This window comes from Pholis gunnellus (assembly GCF_910591455.1).
Source record: "Pholis gunnellus genome assembly, chromosome: 16".
In the NCBI taxonomy this organism is placed as follows: Eukaryota; Metazoa; Chordata; class Actinopteri; order Perciformes; family Pholidae; genus Pholis; species Pholis gunnellus.
This window is the reverse complement of record NC_136543.1, coordinates 12,831,832-12,847,921: the sequence shown is the minus strand read 5'-3', so window position 1 is coordinate 12,847,921 and position 16,090 is coordinate 12,831,832. Positions and strand designations below refer to the sequence as shown.

At 43.5% G+C, this 16,090-nt stretch overlaps 1 protein-coding gene across 1 annotated transcript in view; it reads right to left on the bottom strand.

The window, feature by feature from the left end:
• The window catches only part of vps50 (VPS50 subunit of EARP/GARPII complex), an 85,064-nt gene that overhangs the window by 66,931 nt on the left and 2,043 nt on the right, over nt 1-16,090 (bottom strand). Inside the window, exons 3-5 of the mRNA XM_079175645.1 lie at nt 11,044-11,166; nt 9,761-9,832; nt 3,434-3,487 (exon numbers count right to left, since the gene is read on the bottom strand). Of these exons, the coding sequence (XP_079031771.1) occupies nt 3,434-3,487; nt 9,761-9,832; nt 11,044-11,166 (249 nt within the window). The remainder of the gene's footprint in view (nt 1-3,433; nt 3,488-9,760; nt 9,833-11,043; nt 11,167-16,090) is intronic.

The following is a 16,090-nucleotide window of genomic DNA, read 5'->3' as shown; positions in this document are numbered from 1 at the left end:
AATGACAATTGAGGGACTTTAATATCTATGTATTTATTTGCTACATTTAGTTTCACTAAGTTAGCAATCACTAAAGCAATATCACGCCTGTTGTTGCCTTACACATGAATGATGAATGATCCCAGTGACTTCCACGCGGTGAGGAGTACGGCTGGCTTATTAAACACTGGTATCGGATCGGGGCATCGGGTATCGACCGATACCCAAAGCCCAGGAATGGTTGTCGGGTCCGCAGACGTCGGATTGGTCCATCCCTAATCAGCGGCATGGCGTGCATAGAAGGAGAAGATTTCCTGTCACCATTTCTGCGTTGTGGTCTCCGTTTCCTTTTCCTTTGTTTTTACACCCATGCAAGACATTTTCACTCATCCGCTACTGCATTTACATATTACTCCCATCTATTTGTTTGCATCCTTTTGATTATCTTCTCGTTAATGAATTGTTGTCACAGTCTTGGAGCCGGGCTGTGACAGTGCATGGTGCTAGGTGGTTTTAATTCAGTCAATAATAGTCCCGTTTAGTTACAATATAAGTCAAATCTGTTAAAAGAAAGGAGCGGTTTATTTCCTGTGTCCAACAGAGACTATTCTTTCGCTTCACCAGACAAACACACAGTGGGTCTTCACTCTCCACCCCTTGTTATGAAGCCCATAATCAACACACAGTACCGTACACACAGCAGTTGTGTAAGCCCTCCGTCAATGATGTAATGTAGAAACACTCATGCGTTCAGTTGTGTGCACAAACCCACACAGGAAGAGTCCGAAGCAGCTTGAATACAAAAGCTCAGCTTCAAACAGAATCACACACACTCAGACACACGCGCTCATCATGCTGAGTGCTCACCGTGTAGCCGGAGGCTCCATTTTGTTGTGTACCACTGCTCTGAGCCGTCTATAAGCTACAGTTAACCTGACTACATCACCTCCGACTGTGCAACGGGAAACACAGCAGCTGTGCACAGAGGTGGACACTGACAATTGTTCAGTCACTGTTTCGGAGATAAAAAAAAGAGGTTTAAAGAGCTGGTACGCATCACTGGGAAGAGCTTAAAAAGCGTGGAATAAGTCTTCACATGAAGACAAAACCATAAATGCAGGTACGCTGTAGATCTATATGAACTGTACACACATACAGGGAACTACACAATCAGACTCCTACAATGTCCACAAAAACAGGCACCGGTGTGGGGAGTGTAGGTCAAAGAGGAGGAGATGTTTAGTCATAAGGGAGATTTTTTTTATTCTTTATTCATATATTCATAAGAGGTCCTCCCTGCGACCCTCAAGCACATTGGCTATGCACTGGCTCCCTGTTACCCACTATACATTCTAATGATGCTGCTGTTTGGGACTCACAGCTGGAGTTCACATTTAGCTGCATATAGTCAACTAAAGGGTATGAGACCCCTACACATATTAACCACCCAAACTCCCCAATGAAGAGGCCTTCATTGTCAGGGCTACCTGGTGCAAATTCATTACAACCTGGAGCCCAAGAAGGCAATCTTTCTTTCCTGGCACGTGTCACGGTCATCCACTCGGCCACTCAATTGTAACCCGTCTCTTTTCACCCGGAGAGATAAGAGAGGGCTGTTATTTCAGACACACTCCATGTTTTATCGATCCTGCAATTTAACCCGGATCACGCTTGGAAGTCATGGACAATAATGTTACACATGGTAACTTCGGAACACCACATTCAAAATCTAGAGGCACACGAGTGAAAGAAAAGAGGAGCTAAATGTGGGCTCCTGAAGAACACACACTACCAATTAGGAATCAATCAACGATAAAGGCTCTGGCCTGTGTAACCTTCCAGGAGAGGAAGCCGGATCACACTGTTGACCCTTTAGGAGTGCGTGTGAAGCCACAGTGATCAGTGACAGAACGGTTACTCACTACATAGCTGTGACTCACATCATTTCAGGCGCCGAGGCATGGCTGTACGTGTTTGCACAGTTTGTGTGTCCACCGATGTGTTTACGCACAAGCAACTGGGGAGAAGTAGCATTGTGCCCCGTGGCTGTGTTTCTGCAGCAGAGTGTGTTTCTGTGTACATGTTTGATAAAATATCACAGAGGAGATAAGACGCCTTGGGAATGAAGAACAAGGTGGAGAAACCGCCGAAGCCTCGTATACAAGGAGGTACACAGAGCGGTGAGGGGAGCCTCAGAGACTGCAGGGCGAAGCACATTTGCCAGGCATTAAACTACATAAACACTAGTTTAGTAGTAGTAGAACTCCGTCGTTCTTCTCAATGTGACATCGATGCAGAAGCTGAAGTCCCCTCTGAACTCCACAGGGCATCTACAGGCCGAGTGAATGAGGGCGGCGACGGGTGAATGGAAATGCCCCCGAAATCCCCGGCACCGTCTGCTAATAAGCCCTGCTGTCATTTTGACTCTTCAGAGTCACAGGGAGGGTCACAGAAATAATGATCAATTTGCTATTCATAGACTGACCTTCAGAAGGCTCAACAATGATGGTAATTGCGCCACAATTTCACGACGTACCAAAGTTGTTAAAGCGGTCAGTCGTCTGCTGGGATCAAAGCTTCACTGACTAACCACTCATTTGACGCACCAAACTTCAATAACGATGCATCTGATGGGACTTCTGGAGTTTGATTGCTAAATCAGATAAATCAAAAGACCAATTTCTTCAATCTATCCACAGACAAACGGACACACACATTTAGACATACACAAATTTGACAATCAATACATGAACAAACCATTTTAAATAATTGAACTGAATTGACGTGCTGTAGCCCAGCCTGACCTCAAACCGCCCTCCTGCTCCGCATGGACTTAGACTGGGTGCTCGCTTCTGTGTCATCAAACGCATCGATGGAGATCGCTCCAGAGGCGATGGTCATTAGTTTTTGCCTCGGACAGAGGACTTCTCATGACCGCTTTAATTTTGCTCTGAAGGCTGAACTCGCGCTCTGCTGCCACACTGGAGACTGGAATCAACAGACTCTGAACGAGGGATTTCCCGAACCTGCAAGCATTTAAGTGAGGGAATCCTGCAGCATGCGCTCCTTTCTGCACGGGGACTACTCAACAACCCTTAGTGGACACAAGACATGCAGTCCTGCAGTCTGTCAAAATTATATTTTCTATCAAAATTCAATGGACTGGTTCAGGCGACCTGTGCTCTCAATATTCTTCCACATTCCGTTCTCACAATTTATATTCATTTCTTGCAGCGTTCATTTCAATTCACCGAGACACACATCCGACCGCTGAGGAAGAGCATTCAAGTGCAATCCAAAGTGACAGAAACGAGAAAACCACTCAGATTTTGAAAAATCTCAAGCCCCAAAATCAAAAGGTAAATATAACCGATACGTTTTGGAATTGCTTTTATAATATGAGAAAAGACAAAGGGTTGTTTTATGTGGTCGTCCGTTTACACTGGAAGCTTACCTTGACATAAGCAGGCTGTTTCTCCAGAATCAGATCGGAGACCTTTTTTGAAACCTACAGAGAGAGAGAGCGAGGGAGAGAGAGAGGGGGGGGGGGGGGGACATGAGAATTGGAAAATAAAAAAAAATAAGTAAAAGACATTTTGATGTTCTTCTCAAATGTCACCCCACAAAAACAGTTTGGCCACTGCAATCTTGCTCCCAAGGATGGAGCTGGAATACCAACCACTGATGTCTGTATCTACAGCTCTATATAGCCAGAGCCGTTTAAAAGAGCATCTCGCTTTATCAGTTTCATTTCATTCAATGTCTTTCTCAATAACTCCTACTTCGTCCAATGAAGTCTCGGTTCTCTTCGTCTGCATTGTAGTTGTTTTACTGTTCTCTCCTCTCCCACACATCAGGGGGTGAAATCGTAATTATCTAAAGAACACGTTCGTTGCTCATGGCATCAATTATGACCCCCTGCTATGAGTGTTGTCCGCCACTGCTATTTGTGGATAAGTAAGAAAAGCTGAAGAACACGGAGTGGTAAATGGATATTGAATGAATCGCTGAAGGACCATACAAACAAGGTCTTACAGATTGGAGTGTAAACAGTCCCATAATGCAACTCAATAGTTCATACTTCATAGCGCAGGCTTTCTAGTCTTGTAATCCAAGCTGAATTAACCCTAATTACACCAGTATGACATCATCAGGGTTTTAGTTTTTTAATTTTGGCGTGTAAAACAGGATCCCCAGTGTGACAGGAAAGGGTATCTAAGAAAACGTTACATCCTCATGCATGTTCAATGACGGCTAAGTTCTAGACCTCATGTATCAATTACAAGAAAAACAATGAATTTAAATGTCAAAGTCAAGAGTGAATGTTGCTCAAATGCTTCATATCTTACTACAAAGTTAGAGGTGAATGTGATGCTCATTACAGAGACAAAGGGACGCTCATCCAGTAGTTCCACAGTTCATTCTGTGTCTTTTAAAATGCATGAATAAGAGAAAAACAGATTCCGTTCTATTCAGAGGACGTGTAAGACATTGCAAATGGTGAAGAAACAAAAAAAACAATATGGTATTGTGTTAAGGAATCCCAAGACACACCCTCAACCATCCAAAATTAGGCCATAACGCCACCTATTGGCAATCCACTGACTTTAACACTAAACTTTTTAAAAAGGAGTGAAAGAGTCTAAACATAATGAGTAATCAAACCCTCCTACCTGGGCTACAAGGCCACAGTCATCAGTTCTCAGCCCGCCCTCACAAACACAAATGGAAGCTAATTGTGCAGCGACCGGATTGCAAAGCAAGCACAGTGCATGTAATATTTAGCAGAAGGAGTAAATAACCATCCAAATCTAGTGCCTGGTAATGAACAATCATGAACTCAAGACACACACAGTAGGACAATGAATGCATTTTTGTCTCATTAGGGACACCGACATGTGCCATGAGGGAGAAAAGACGTGACAGGCCGAGACGGATGCCTCGTACAAACTGAACTCTGCAGCTCACGCACATCATCTATTAGAATGAAAAAGCTAACGAACGCAAGCGTTGATAACAGAGATTGAACATGTTTGGGACAATTTGCTCATTAGCAGGAAGGCTGCGGTGTACAGATATACATAAGACTTATAATAGATGTGTCTGAATAGTTTGCTTCTCCTTGCAAGGAGTTGTTTGCCGAGATGTATGAGGCAATTAGAGCTACATTAGCTCGCACTAATTAGGGTTGGTAGCAGTGAAAAGTGTAGAGCCGCTAAGTAATAGTGAAGGTCAGTCTTCCAGATTAAGAGAGGGGAGGACTGAAACACAGTAAAGTCAACAGGGAGGGTTACCACTGAGGTGACAATCATTGGCTCATCAGCGCAATATTCTGTATTAATATATCCTGATTTTAGTGCTGTTCAGCACTTAGTAGCCTCCGTGTAAGATGTGGCGATTGGTCTTTGTGGTATTTGTCCCGCCCCTCCTCCATTGTGATTGGACGGCTGGGGAAAAGTTGACAGCGCAGCATTTAAACCAAAGTTTTACATTTACTAAGAAACAAACGCTCAGCGCCTCGTCACATGAACATTCCCTGCAGTTGGCTTGTCATTAGCGCGGTATTGCAATATGTGGTTACTGCGACGGTCCTAGTATCTACTCTAACACAGAGCAATGTAACCAGGTTGCAACCTACGGGTCTGAAAGTGAATCCAATGTAGAAATGCCTTAAACTTATAATAATAAAACGTACTCTTCTAATGCCGACTCCTCTGGTTGCAAAAAGAAGTAAATTGTTTCGAAGTCAATGAGAAAATGACTCTACTTCTCACCTCAGTAAACATTGTAAACATGATCTTATGGTCTCAATCGCTAAATCTTCTTCATTACAGCATGATGTTCATTAAGTAAATTATGGTTCCATTTAGAGTAAAATAGACCATAAAGCAGGGTGAGCTTTAGGGCGGGGCTACCTTGTGATTGACAGGTTGCTACCACTGCGCTGTCCGGCCCGGGAGTTGTTTGTGTTTTCTTCTTACAACTTTTAAACTTTCAGTGTTTTCAGGTCATTAAAGTTAATTGTTTTGGTCGCCTAAAAATATTTCAGCCCGACTGAAACACAGGGAGAAACGTGGCAGCCTGGAAAGGCTCAGGGAAAGGTTGCATAAGCAGTTCTTACTTTTGAAAAAGCGGAACGGTGGGAGAAAAACCATTATTGCTGCAGGAGGGATAGTCATCTCTAGCTTTCAAGTTTCATTAAAAATGTAACGTGTTCATCCAAGTTATTACCATCGCCTCTAAAGCCTACATCTCTGTGGAGAAAGTCACTTTGAGGTAGATGAGAAGGCAAAATGTTGCGATACCGCTCATGAGCTGAACCTACAAAGGCTGGAGGCACTTTAGAAACGAAATCATGTTGTAGAAGCATTACTGGTCAGTTATAGAACAGAAGTTCATGTTTTAGGACAGTCAATACAGTCAATAAAAACCTAAAGATGTGATACAAGCGTGTGTGTTCACATTAATTAAAGGTTCTCGACCATCTGTGTGTCTACATGGGCACTCTGGCAACAACACGCAACCAAGCTGGGTTTCTGGACGGGGACTTTGATCGACTGTGCCGAAGTCTCGCTGCTCGAGACGAACCTCTGCCAGGCATGTTTTAAAGATGCCAATTAAGCTCGGGTGGCTGTGGCAGAACAACAGGGCAGTGGTTCTCTTCTCCGACAGCACAGGAAGTATGTTCTACCCCCACAGCAGAAAAAGTAAAGAGAAGGGATAGTTATGTGTCAACACGCCAGTTTATAGACAGCTCCTCACCAGCAGGAGTGAAGAAAAGGCGGCAAACAGAGGAAAGTACATACTGTGCACATGGTACAGTACACGCAGTACACACATACACACCTGTATCATCCGCCAGGAGGAAAGCAGCCTCATAGTGAGAATCTGAAAGCACTATTATCACTTCTTCAGAGGGCTTTGCTCTATTTCACACACTGACGACTACGAGCCTCTGTCGGTGTCGGTGTGTGTGTGTGTGTGTGTGTATGTGTGTGTGTGTGTGTGTGTGTGTGTGTGTGTGTGTATGTGTGTGTCCAGTAAGAATGCACACATATATATTGCTCAACTAGAGAGACGGTCTTTCCATCAGTGGCAGCAGGACAAAGGAATGCGTTCGTTGAATCGGCCCACGTACAGTCATCCACATGAACGACTTCACAATACAATAAACGTGTGTGCAGGATTCTTTTGCAGTATTTGTCAAATTAATTCAGATTTTTCTTTTTTATTAAATGTGAAAAATAAAAATTCAGCAGCCCCCTTTAAGCCGTGCTCTACTAGAATATTTCAAACTCATTTGTTTTAATGTAATTCAAGCCTCATAACGCTTGACAAACGTATTCAACCAAGAAAAGAGTGTCACATTTTTGTTTACCGGGTTAGGGTACATGTACATGGTATGAGGCTCCATGTTTACGGATACTAAATACCCATCTGCTGTGTTTAGCAGGGATTGGAATGATAGTCACGGTGTTTGCTGAAATGATTAACTGCCGAACAAAAGAAAGCCATTATTCCTAATGGAAGCAGGTGTAATCTCCATCTCCTGGTAATTATTCTGAAAATGCCTGACTGATTGATGGGATAGTGAAAAAGTGGAAAAACAAATACGGAATATTTTTGTACATTTGTATTTTGTTTGCTTTGGGGGTTTTGGGGTCTTGCTCCTAATGTATGTATACATGTGTACACTACAGCTGTTGCATATGTACTCCATTTGTGTATACTATACACTATGTGTATGTAATGTTTTATTGCCTTCTCATCTCTCATGGGAATACATCTGTGGAATTAAACACGTACAACAACAAGATGATGATTGTCGGAAAGAAAGACGATAAAAATCTAACTTAAAAAAAAAAAAACACATGAAAGGAGGTATATGCTATAATATAAGATATTTTACAAAAGCCTCGGGGCATTGAGGTAGACAAACAGGTAGAGGGTTTGCATATTTAGGCTCAGGTTTGTATTGACGAGCTCGCCGAGAAACATAGATGTGGATTTTTCTGCCTGACCGCACACTGGACCAATTACCGTGGCTATTCCAATGAGGCACCTGCGGGCTCACTGCCAGAGAGAGAGAGAGAGAGAGAGAGAGAGAGAGAGAGAGAGAGAGAGAGAGAGAGAGAGAGAGAGAGAGAGAGAGAGAGAGAGAGAGAGAGAGAGAGAGAGAGAGAGAGAGAGAGAGAGAGAGAGAGAGAGAATGTGTGACAGTACGTTTGTGTACTGCTGGACTTTGCTAACTTATAGTTCTCACCATTCCACGGGCAACAAAGTCTGCGGCATCGTCTCAACTTGACACTTGGCTCTGTGGAAAACTGCCAAAAGTGTCAAAGGAGGGGGAGGGGGAGGTGGGGAAGGAGCGGCGTGTATGAAAAAGGGAGATAAGAGGAAGTGTGGAGGGAATAGATGTGGCGAGGTACAAAAAAAAAAAAAAAGTGCTGAGGGAGTGATGGAGACAAACAGGTGTGCGAAAGTACAGAAGCTTGTCAGGAAGGAGGATAAGTGGGCTCAATCTGCACTGGACTGTGACGATTGAGGGTGCAGATGGGAAAAGAACTGCTCGACCACGTGTTTCTATAAATAGAATCTGTTGACCTGCCAGCTCTCGAGTCTGAAACTGCGAGTACCTGACTGACTTCAGAAAGACGGCCACTATGTAAAGGCGAATGCTGTGTAGCACGACAAAATTGCACCTACTGACGTCAACGGAGTCTGCAAGGCACAAAGGACAAACTGCAGGTCCCTTTTAAGCTCAAACGACCATCAACAAAACCAATCAGGGGTGTTAATGTTCCTGCCTGGCCTCACACACACAACCACACACACACACACACACACACACACACACACACACACACACACAGACTGTGTGTACAAAGTTTGTGGACTGAAGGATTGAGTTCTTGCCGTTGCCATCTTGTTCTTTTGGAACCAATAGTGACATAAGAGAGTGGAGCTTAGCATAAAGTTTAAGATATATTTATGCAAAAAATATTACAATTATCTCTGATGACCTGAAAACACACTGTGAAGGAGTGAAAGTTTTAAAGTTGTAAGAAGACTACTGGAGCGGACAGCGCAGTGGTAGTGACCTGTCAATCACAATGTAGACGCGCCCTAAAGAATATCTGCTTTATGGTCGATTTTTGATCCAAATGGGACCATAATTTATGAAATGAACATCATGCTGTAATGAAGAATAATTAAAACTAGCGATTGAGACCATAAACTCATGTTTACTGAGGTAATGAATAAAGTGAGAAGTAGAGTAATTTTCTCACAGACTTCTATACAATCAGACTTCTTTTTGCAGCCAGAGGAGTCGCCCCCTGATGGCCAGTAGAAAGAATGCACTTTAAAGAAGCGTAGGTTGCCGCTACACTGGGGTGGGACGCAAGAAGTTGTCAGACATGACCTTGGAGGTGCTACGCAAACTGTAGGATCCTGAGATAAATTATGAGAGAATAACTTTTGGGTAATTATTTTTACGTTTTTCTAGTCTGCACTGCAAGACAGTGTTTTAAGCCTGTTTCCACAGTCAAGGTTTTTAGCTTTGTGACCACACTGCTCCCAGTGAAATGGTTCTACAGTTTAACATATATTTAAATACACTTAGGCTAACAAAATTCACTCCACATATTTCATGTTACCATACATTTCCTGTTTTAAGTCAATATGATATGTACTATGAGAGACTATTTCAAAAATGTAAGGAGAAGGAAATTCATTTCTGCGTTTTGAGAGCGAGAGAGAGAGAGCGAGAGCGACTTACTGCTGCCTGTTGTCTCTTCAGCTTGTCCCTGTACTCCTCCAGCTCCTGCAGGTTCAGCTCAGGTGGTAGTTTCTATAATCACACACACACACACAGATTCAAATATACAACCTTGTTGTTTGTTTACATTATACCGTCCAACACAGGTGAACCCTTTTGCAGACACATCCACAAAAATACTGTAAGCTCAACTTAAAACTATACAGCTGCATGCTGCTTCCTGTTCAGTGTAGTAAAGGCGTGTGTTAGACAGGTAAAAGAATCAAAAGGCATCCTTAGTGAGAAAATAAAGGGTGTTAATAAAAGATCTGCTGAAGAGAAAAAAGCAGGTCAACAGAGAGGTGAAACAGGCCGTCATCCAGGCTAAAACCCAGTGACTCCTCTCTGCCTAACAAACTAATAAGATTGTGCATCCGCTTCGAGAGGCCTGACCCCGCATCCAACATGGCGGCGCACAAAGCCGGCCTTCTGTCATCGACCACACACTCCCCCTTACGAAAACAGGATGTGTTACAAGCTAGACCAAGCCTCTCTATCAGTATAACACAGTCCCAAACACTTCTTTTGATTGTAATTGTCTGTCTTTGTCTGTTTTTACTCGTGGCCCAAATCAAATTGCCTTTGTGGATTAATAAAGTTGCATTAAATTGAATTAAATTGAAATGAAAGCAGAACTATGGAAGTATCCGGTTAGCTCTTCCTCCATTAAAAAAAATAAATAAAACAAAAAGAATTTCCTCTAAGAAATACATTTGCCAGATCATACGTAAGATTAGCCAAGAAGGTGGAGGGCGTTATTTAGTAAACAGTAAACAAACTCTGCTCAGGGAAGAAGATATTACAAATCCATGGCCCAGAGGATGATAGGTAATTACTTTCCCCTTGACTGAGAGTCTCATTTTAGATGGTGTAGCAATACCAAGATAAATCTAATGAGATTTCACACCCTTCCTCTGTTGAGCGGATGCAATCCATCAATCCAGATGTCAACGGTGCGTACGGAGCTCTGCTGAAGTGGAAGAAACGGCAGCTCAGGTGAGAAAGAGCTTCGACTCTGGCGAGGTTCAGGGTGCAGGAAACCATACCGTGACCATATATGTTCATATCAGAAAATGCGATACTGCTGCTATCAGAAATGCTGAGAAGTGATAGAGTTTGATGGAATTATTTTTTAATGGAGGGGGCGTGGGAAGTTGGGAGTCTTGTCACCATTTTTCAAGTGAGTGTTGCTAATTCAGTCACCAGCACAATGTTGCGTGCTCCTTCAGAGAAGAGTGTCTGACCTCCAGCTCGTGCTGCACCATGTCGAAGGAGTCGGTGGAGAAGTAGACCTCCTCGATGCTCTCGATGATCTCCTGCTCCGCCTGCGGGTCGATGGGCTGCTCCCTCAGCTCCCGCAACTCCTCCTGGACGAGTGTGAGACACAGTGAGAGAGAACGAGTGGAGTTAAAAGATGTCCCTGAAGTAAGCACTTGAAAAGAAAAAAGTTCCAACAACACTGGGACACAGACAGAAAATTACATCATTTCCTAAGTAATGAAACAGAAAGAAATGGGGTAATACAGAGAGCAGAAAAAAGAAATAGGAAAGATGCCGAGGGAAAGAACAATAAAGGGAATGAAGATAGTACAGAGGAGTTTAAGGACACGAGCAAGGGTGAAGGACACTGTGAAGGGAGGACAGAATAAGAATGAGGTAGAGAACAAGGAGCAAGGAGAAGGAAAGAGGAGGCGGGGAAAAAAAATGTGAAGTAGATAAAACGTTTAGTTTGGAAGCAGATTGCGGCTTGTTTCGTTGGCTAGCTGTCATGGGGGGATGGCGGAGAGCCTTGAGAGGAAAAGACGAGAAGAAAGGAATGACCGAAAAAAAAAAAAGACAACAGGGATTCCCCCCTCAGAGAAACATCAGAGCCGTATCGATTGAAGATGAAGGGTTCTGAGCTCTTATTCCCAATGAGCCGAGATATAGTCACGGGTCGATAACCGAAGCGTGGGATGCCCAACCAAATTCTGAAAGCGTGCAGTCCTGCTCGGCTAAATAACGTACAGAGGTTGCATTATGATGGTATGATGAACGTTGTCATGTCGTTCTGTAAAATGTAGTTTTTGGGTGGCGAAACTTGAGGTTTGAAAACATTAGATATTTACACAGCTAACAGTAACAGACATATTTAAATGAGTTAGCTTATCGGGCGTTAGTTGCCAGATCTCAGAATGTGTAGATGTTATGTGGCTTGTGAAACATGGGTCCCACATTTACTTAGGTGACTATGGTCACAAACTGTGTTCACGTTCACTTCTCCCATTGGAGTCAATAGAATCGCTAGTCTCCTTTCTGCATCGTCTCTGATACAGCCTTATATTTCATCCCATAAATAGTAAATGTGCATGCTAGGCGGATTAATGCCATGGGTGTGAATCTTTTATCTCAGGTAATGTTGAGTCTCACAGCCCATTAAAGCACAATGACACTAAGAATAGACGGTAGGCATGAGAAGAACCAGGATGGATGTGGAATTCAAGGACCAATGGAATCCTTCAGCCCCCTATATGCATTCATACTCCATCAAACATCCGAAAAATAGAGAAATCTCCATCAAAGATCTGCACACATCATATCATATCGACTCTAGCAGACACTGATGGAGAAAACCCCGTTACACACCAACCTAACCACAAACATTTCCACAGCTACTATCAGCGAGGCGCCCCCCCCATCCCATGTAACCGAGTCTGCCTCCGCGGGTGAGTGCGTCTTGCTGAGTGACATTTATATACAGTGTAATGCTCACAGTAAAACAGAGACTCATTTAATTCAATTACACAATCAGAGTCCCTTTTTATACACACCATATATACAGTTTATATGCAAGGCTAATGGTGAGGACGGTAATAAAGAATTATTATGTGTCTGCGCCTGTGTGTGTATGTACAGGCAAGTGTGTGTGTGCGCTGCCGTGGAAGAAGAAGAAGAAGAAGAAGAAGAAGAAGAAGAAGAAGAAGAAGAAGAAGAAGAAGAAGAAGAAGAAGAAGAAGAAGAAGAAGAAGAAGAAGAAGAAGAAGAAGAAGAAGAAGAAGAAGAAGAAGAAGAAGAAGAAGAAGAAGAAGAAGAAGAAGAAGAAGAAGAAGAAGAAGAAGAAGAAGAAGAAGAAGAAGAAGAAGAAGAAGAAGAAGAAGAAGAAGAAGAAGAAGAAGAAGAAGAAGAAGAAGAAGAAGAAGAAGAAGAAGAAGAAGAAGAAGAAGAAGAAGAAGAAGAAGAAGAAGAAGAAGAAGAAGAAGAAGAAGAAAGAGCAAAGGCCCCCGGGGGAAATGTGTGGGTGAGCGTGTGAGATTGGAAAGGAGCGGTAGAGAGGTAGGGGATCACACTCCTGCCATCAAAAGGGTGGGTGGCAAATCAGCTCAAATGAGAAGGGAAGGGGAGGGAAAGGGGGGAGGCGGATGACTCATTGGGTGGCAAAAGTTCCAGCGAAAAGAAAAAGAGAGAGAGAAATGAGCGAAACACCAAAACAATGATGTGAAGCCACTCCTGCGCGGTGAAAGCAATTCACCTCCCCCGTGCCTCCTCCGTCTTCCTCTTCCTCTTCCTCTTCCTCCCCCCTCTCCCACCTGCAGTGACGTACGGAGCTCTAAACATCTTTAAGTGAACGCCTCCTTGAGAGGCTACCTCGGGTTAAATAATCCCTTTCTCTCCCTGCGGCTGCGTGAGCACAAAACAAAACCCACACAAGAACACACGTGTGAAACCCAACATCAGCCGCCGTGAGGCTTTGATCAAATTTCACTTTGAAGGATGAGGGAGGAGAGGGGGGGACGACAAACCACCCTTTAGCACCCCCCATCACAAATTAATGAAATTCTCCTCTCGTTGCGGAAATTAGAAATACATTTGCATCCAAAGTGTGGGACGTTTAACAAGCATCATCAAAGAGGATGTTCGTGTGGAGGGCTGATGACTGAATGAGGAAAATCAATTGCAGAACAAAAAGGTGCTCCACTGATAACACCGAAAACTGAATAAACAAAAAAGGGAGGTTCAGGAGAGGAGACTGAGAGGAGGAGGGCCAATTATTTCCACCGTGGAATCGTTCATTAGACGAACAAATCAAAACATCCTCATTGTGATCAGAATATTTATGCACATCCTCATCTGCTCTGACAAAAAAGGGTTTAACACGTTCGTCTTCGGGACACAATCACAATCAATACACCAACATCCAGGCTGCAACACTGCTGGAAGTACGCAATCATATTTCCCCTTAACGGTAACTCTCTACTGTCCATCCCTGCGTCAAAAGCAGAGGGCTCCCTGTATCAGTAATGTCGTGCAGGTCTTGTGTTGGATGAGTGAACGGACGTATAATTAGAAAATAGTATCTCAGAAACTAAGTGTGAAATGTCAAAGTGAGCCGTGTTCCCCCCCTAAAGAAAGACCTCCTCCCAGCTGCATACGGCACATCGGAGGCACTCAGCCAATCACATTCATTCTAACATTTTAGGAAGCATTGAGCAGGCGATGCTCTCGGCCTGTGTAAATGAATGCTTTTTTGTGTGAACAGAGAATCCTGATGAGATAACACGGTAATGGGTGAGCTGGTGGTGACCCCTGCTGGTGGGAAATGGTAACTGCGTGTACCCGGCGCACTAAACAGCAGGTTATAAAAGGAACTGTTTATAGGCCTCCAGGGAAAAAACAACTGTTCCCTCAACAAAGTGAAATAAAACATTCTCAGCATCATACAGATAGAATGTACCAGCTTGTTCCAGTGCTTCACTAAACCTGTATGACGCTTCTATTCAGGGCCGCAACAAACCACTTTAGCTCTGCTTATATTTGTGAAATAATCAGATCAGAGAGGCCATTTCTGTGGCTGCCTCGATATATCAGTTGGGATATATTGGATTTCCTGCGCCTCAGTTTATTACTAGAAGTAAGTATTTAATACCTGGAAAGTCCTGTTGCCACACAATAAAAGATTGCACCACAATACCTGCCAAGAAAATCATTACAAGCGACTCGCAGAGGGACAACAGCTTTGAACAAAAAGGCTTGTGATGAGAAATAAAATGTTTGTTTATTTTGGTGTGAACCCACAGAGCAGCTTATACCATTTCAGGAACCAAGCAAAATTTACAAAATGAAAGAAAAAAAAAAACATCAAAGTGATCAAAAAAATGTATATTATGTTATATAAATGGTAATTATAGAAATTAGCTTTTGTTTTTCACACAACTGTTATTAAATGTAGGCCCTTGGCTCATTGCCCAGACTGACACGTACATTTGTAAAGGGCAGCAGGTGAACGAGGGGGATCAGATCGTCGTTGAGAGAAAGGTCCCCCCCCCCCGAGGGTGAACTGCTGCTAGAGAGCCAAGAGTGTGACCTCTGACCTGTGTCTGCACATATATCAGACCTGACATCTGTGCAAACGGTTCACCTCAGCAGCCATTAGGTCTATTGGCAAGACGCTGGCGATACAATACGCATCGTGGTACGGGTCTTTACAAAACAGCACAAACTGAACTACTTCACCAGCTGGACGGTATCATGTGGAACTGAGCAAAAATTGCAGAAAATATCAGTCGCCACTTCCTGTTACTGACTACGTCAAACCAAGTGAGCTGAGCGGAAGTCAAGGAGCCAATCAGTTAACCGATTGGCTCCTTCACTTCATACATCAGCATGTCAGGTGTGCTTGTGAATCGCTGCTTTTGGATACACGCGCTACATGAATGCAGTCCGTTTGCCTTCACAAACACACACACAAATCTACAACTTCAGGCTAACTGCTGTATCTTTATGTTTACCCTGCGTATCATTCATACTCCATCAACCCAACAAGTCATGTCTAAATATTGACTTGACAGCATCAATTCTCAATCCCCCCCTTGCAAGCCAGATGTTGCTGTCAGCTCCTGGAGGATGATGAATGATGTGAATCACAGCTAAAATGGTTGGAAACACACGGCTGGTACCAGGCAGTCAGTATCAGCTTAAGTAATGAAGATACACGCATGCAGCCAGGCACCTTGGTCTCACTCTGCTGAACAGAGCAGTGGGTTAAGTTACGCAGTGTTCCCCGCAGTGGCCGTAACATATTGAGAGGATTATTCACCCTTAATCACAGAGGACGGTAGGTTTCGGTGGACACAAAGCCGGCGTGGGCTCCTATTTCATTTTCCTGAAAGCTGAAAGGCCCCGCGGCAAAAGTAAATAAAGTCAATGCGTCGTATCATCAAATAATGGGGCCCGTGTATTGGCTGAACACACAATAAGCAGGTGTTTGCAGTACACACAGGAGACGTAATTCATCCGAAGTATATAGAGGCAGGC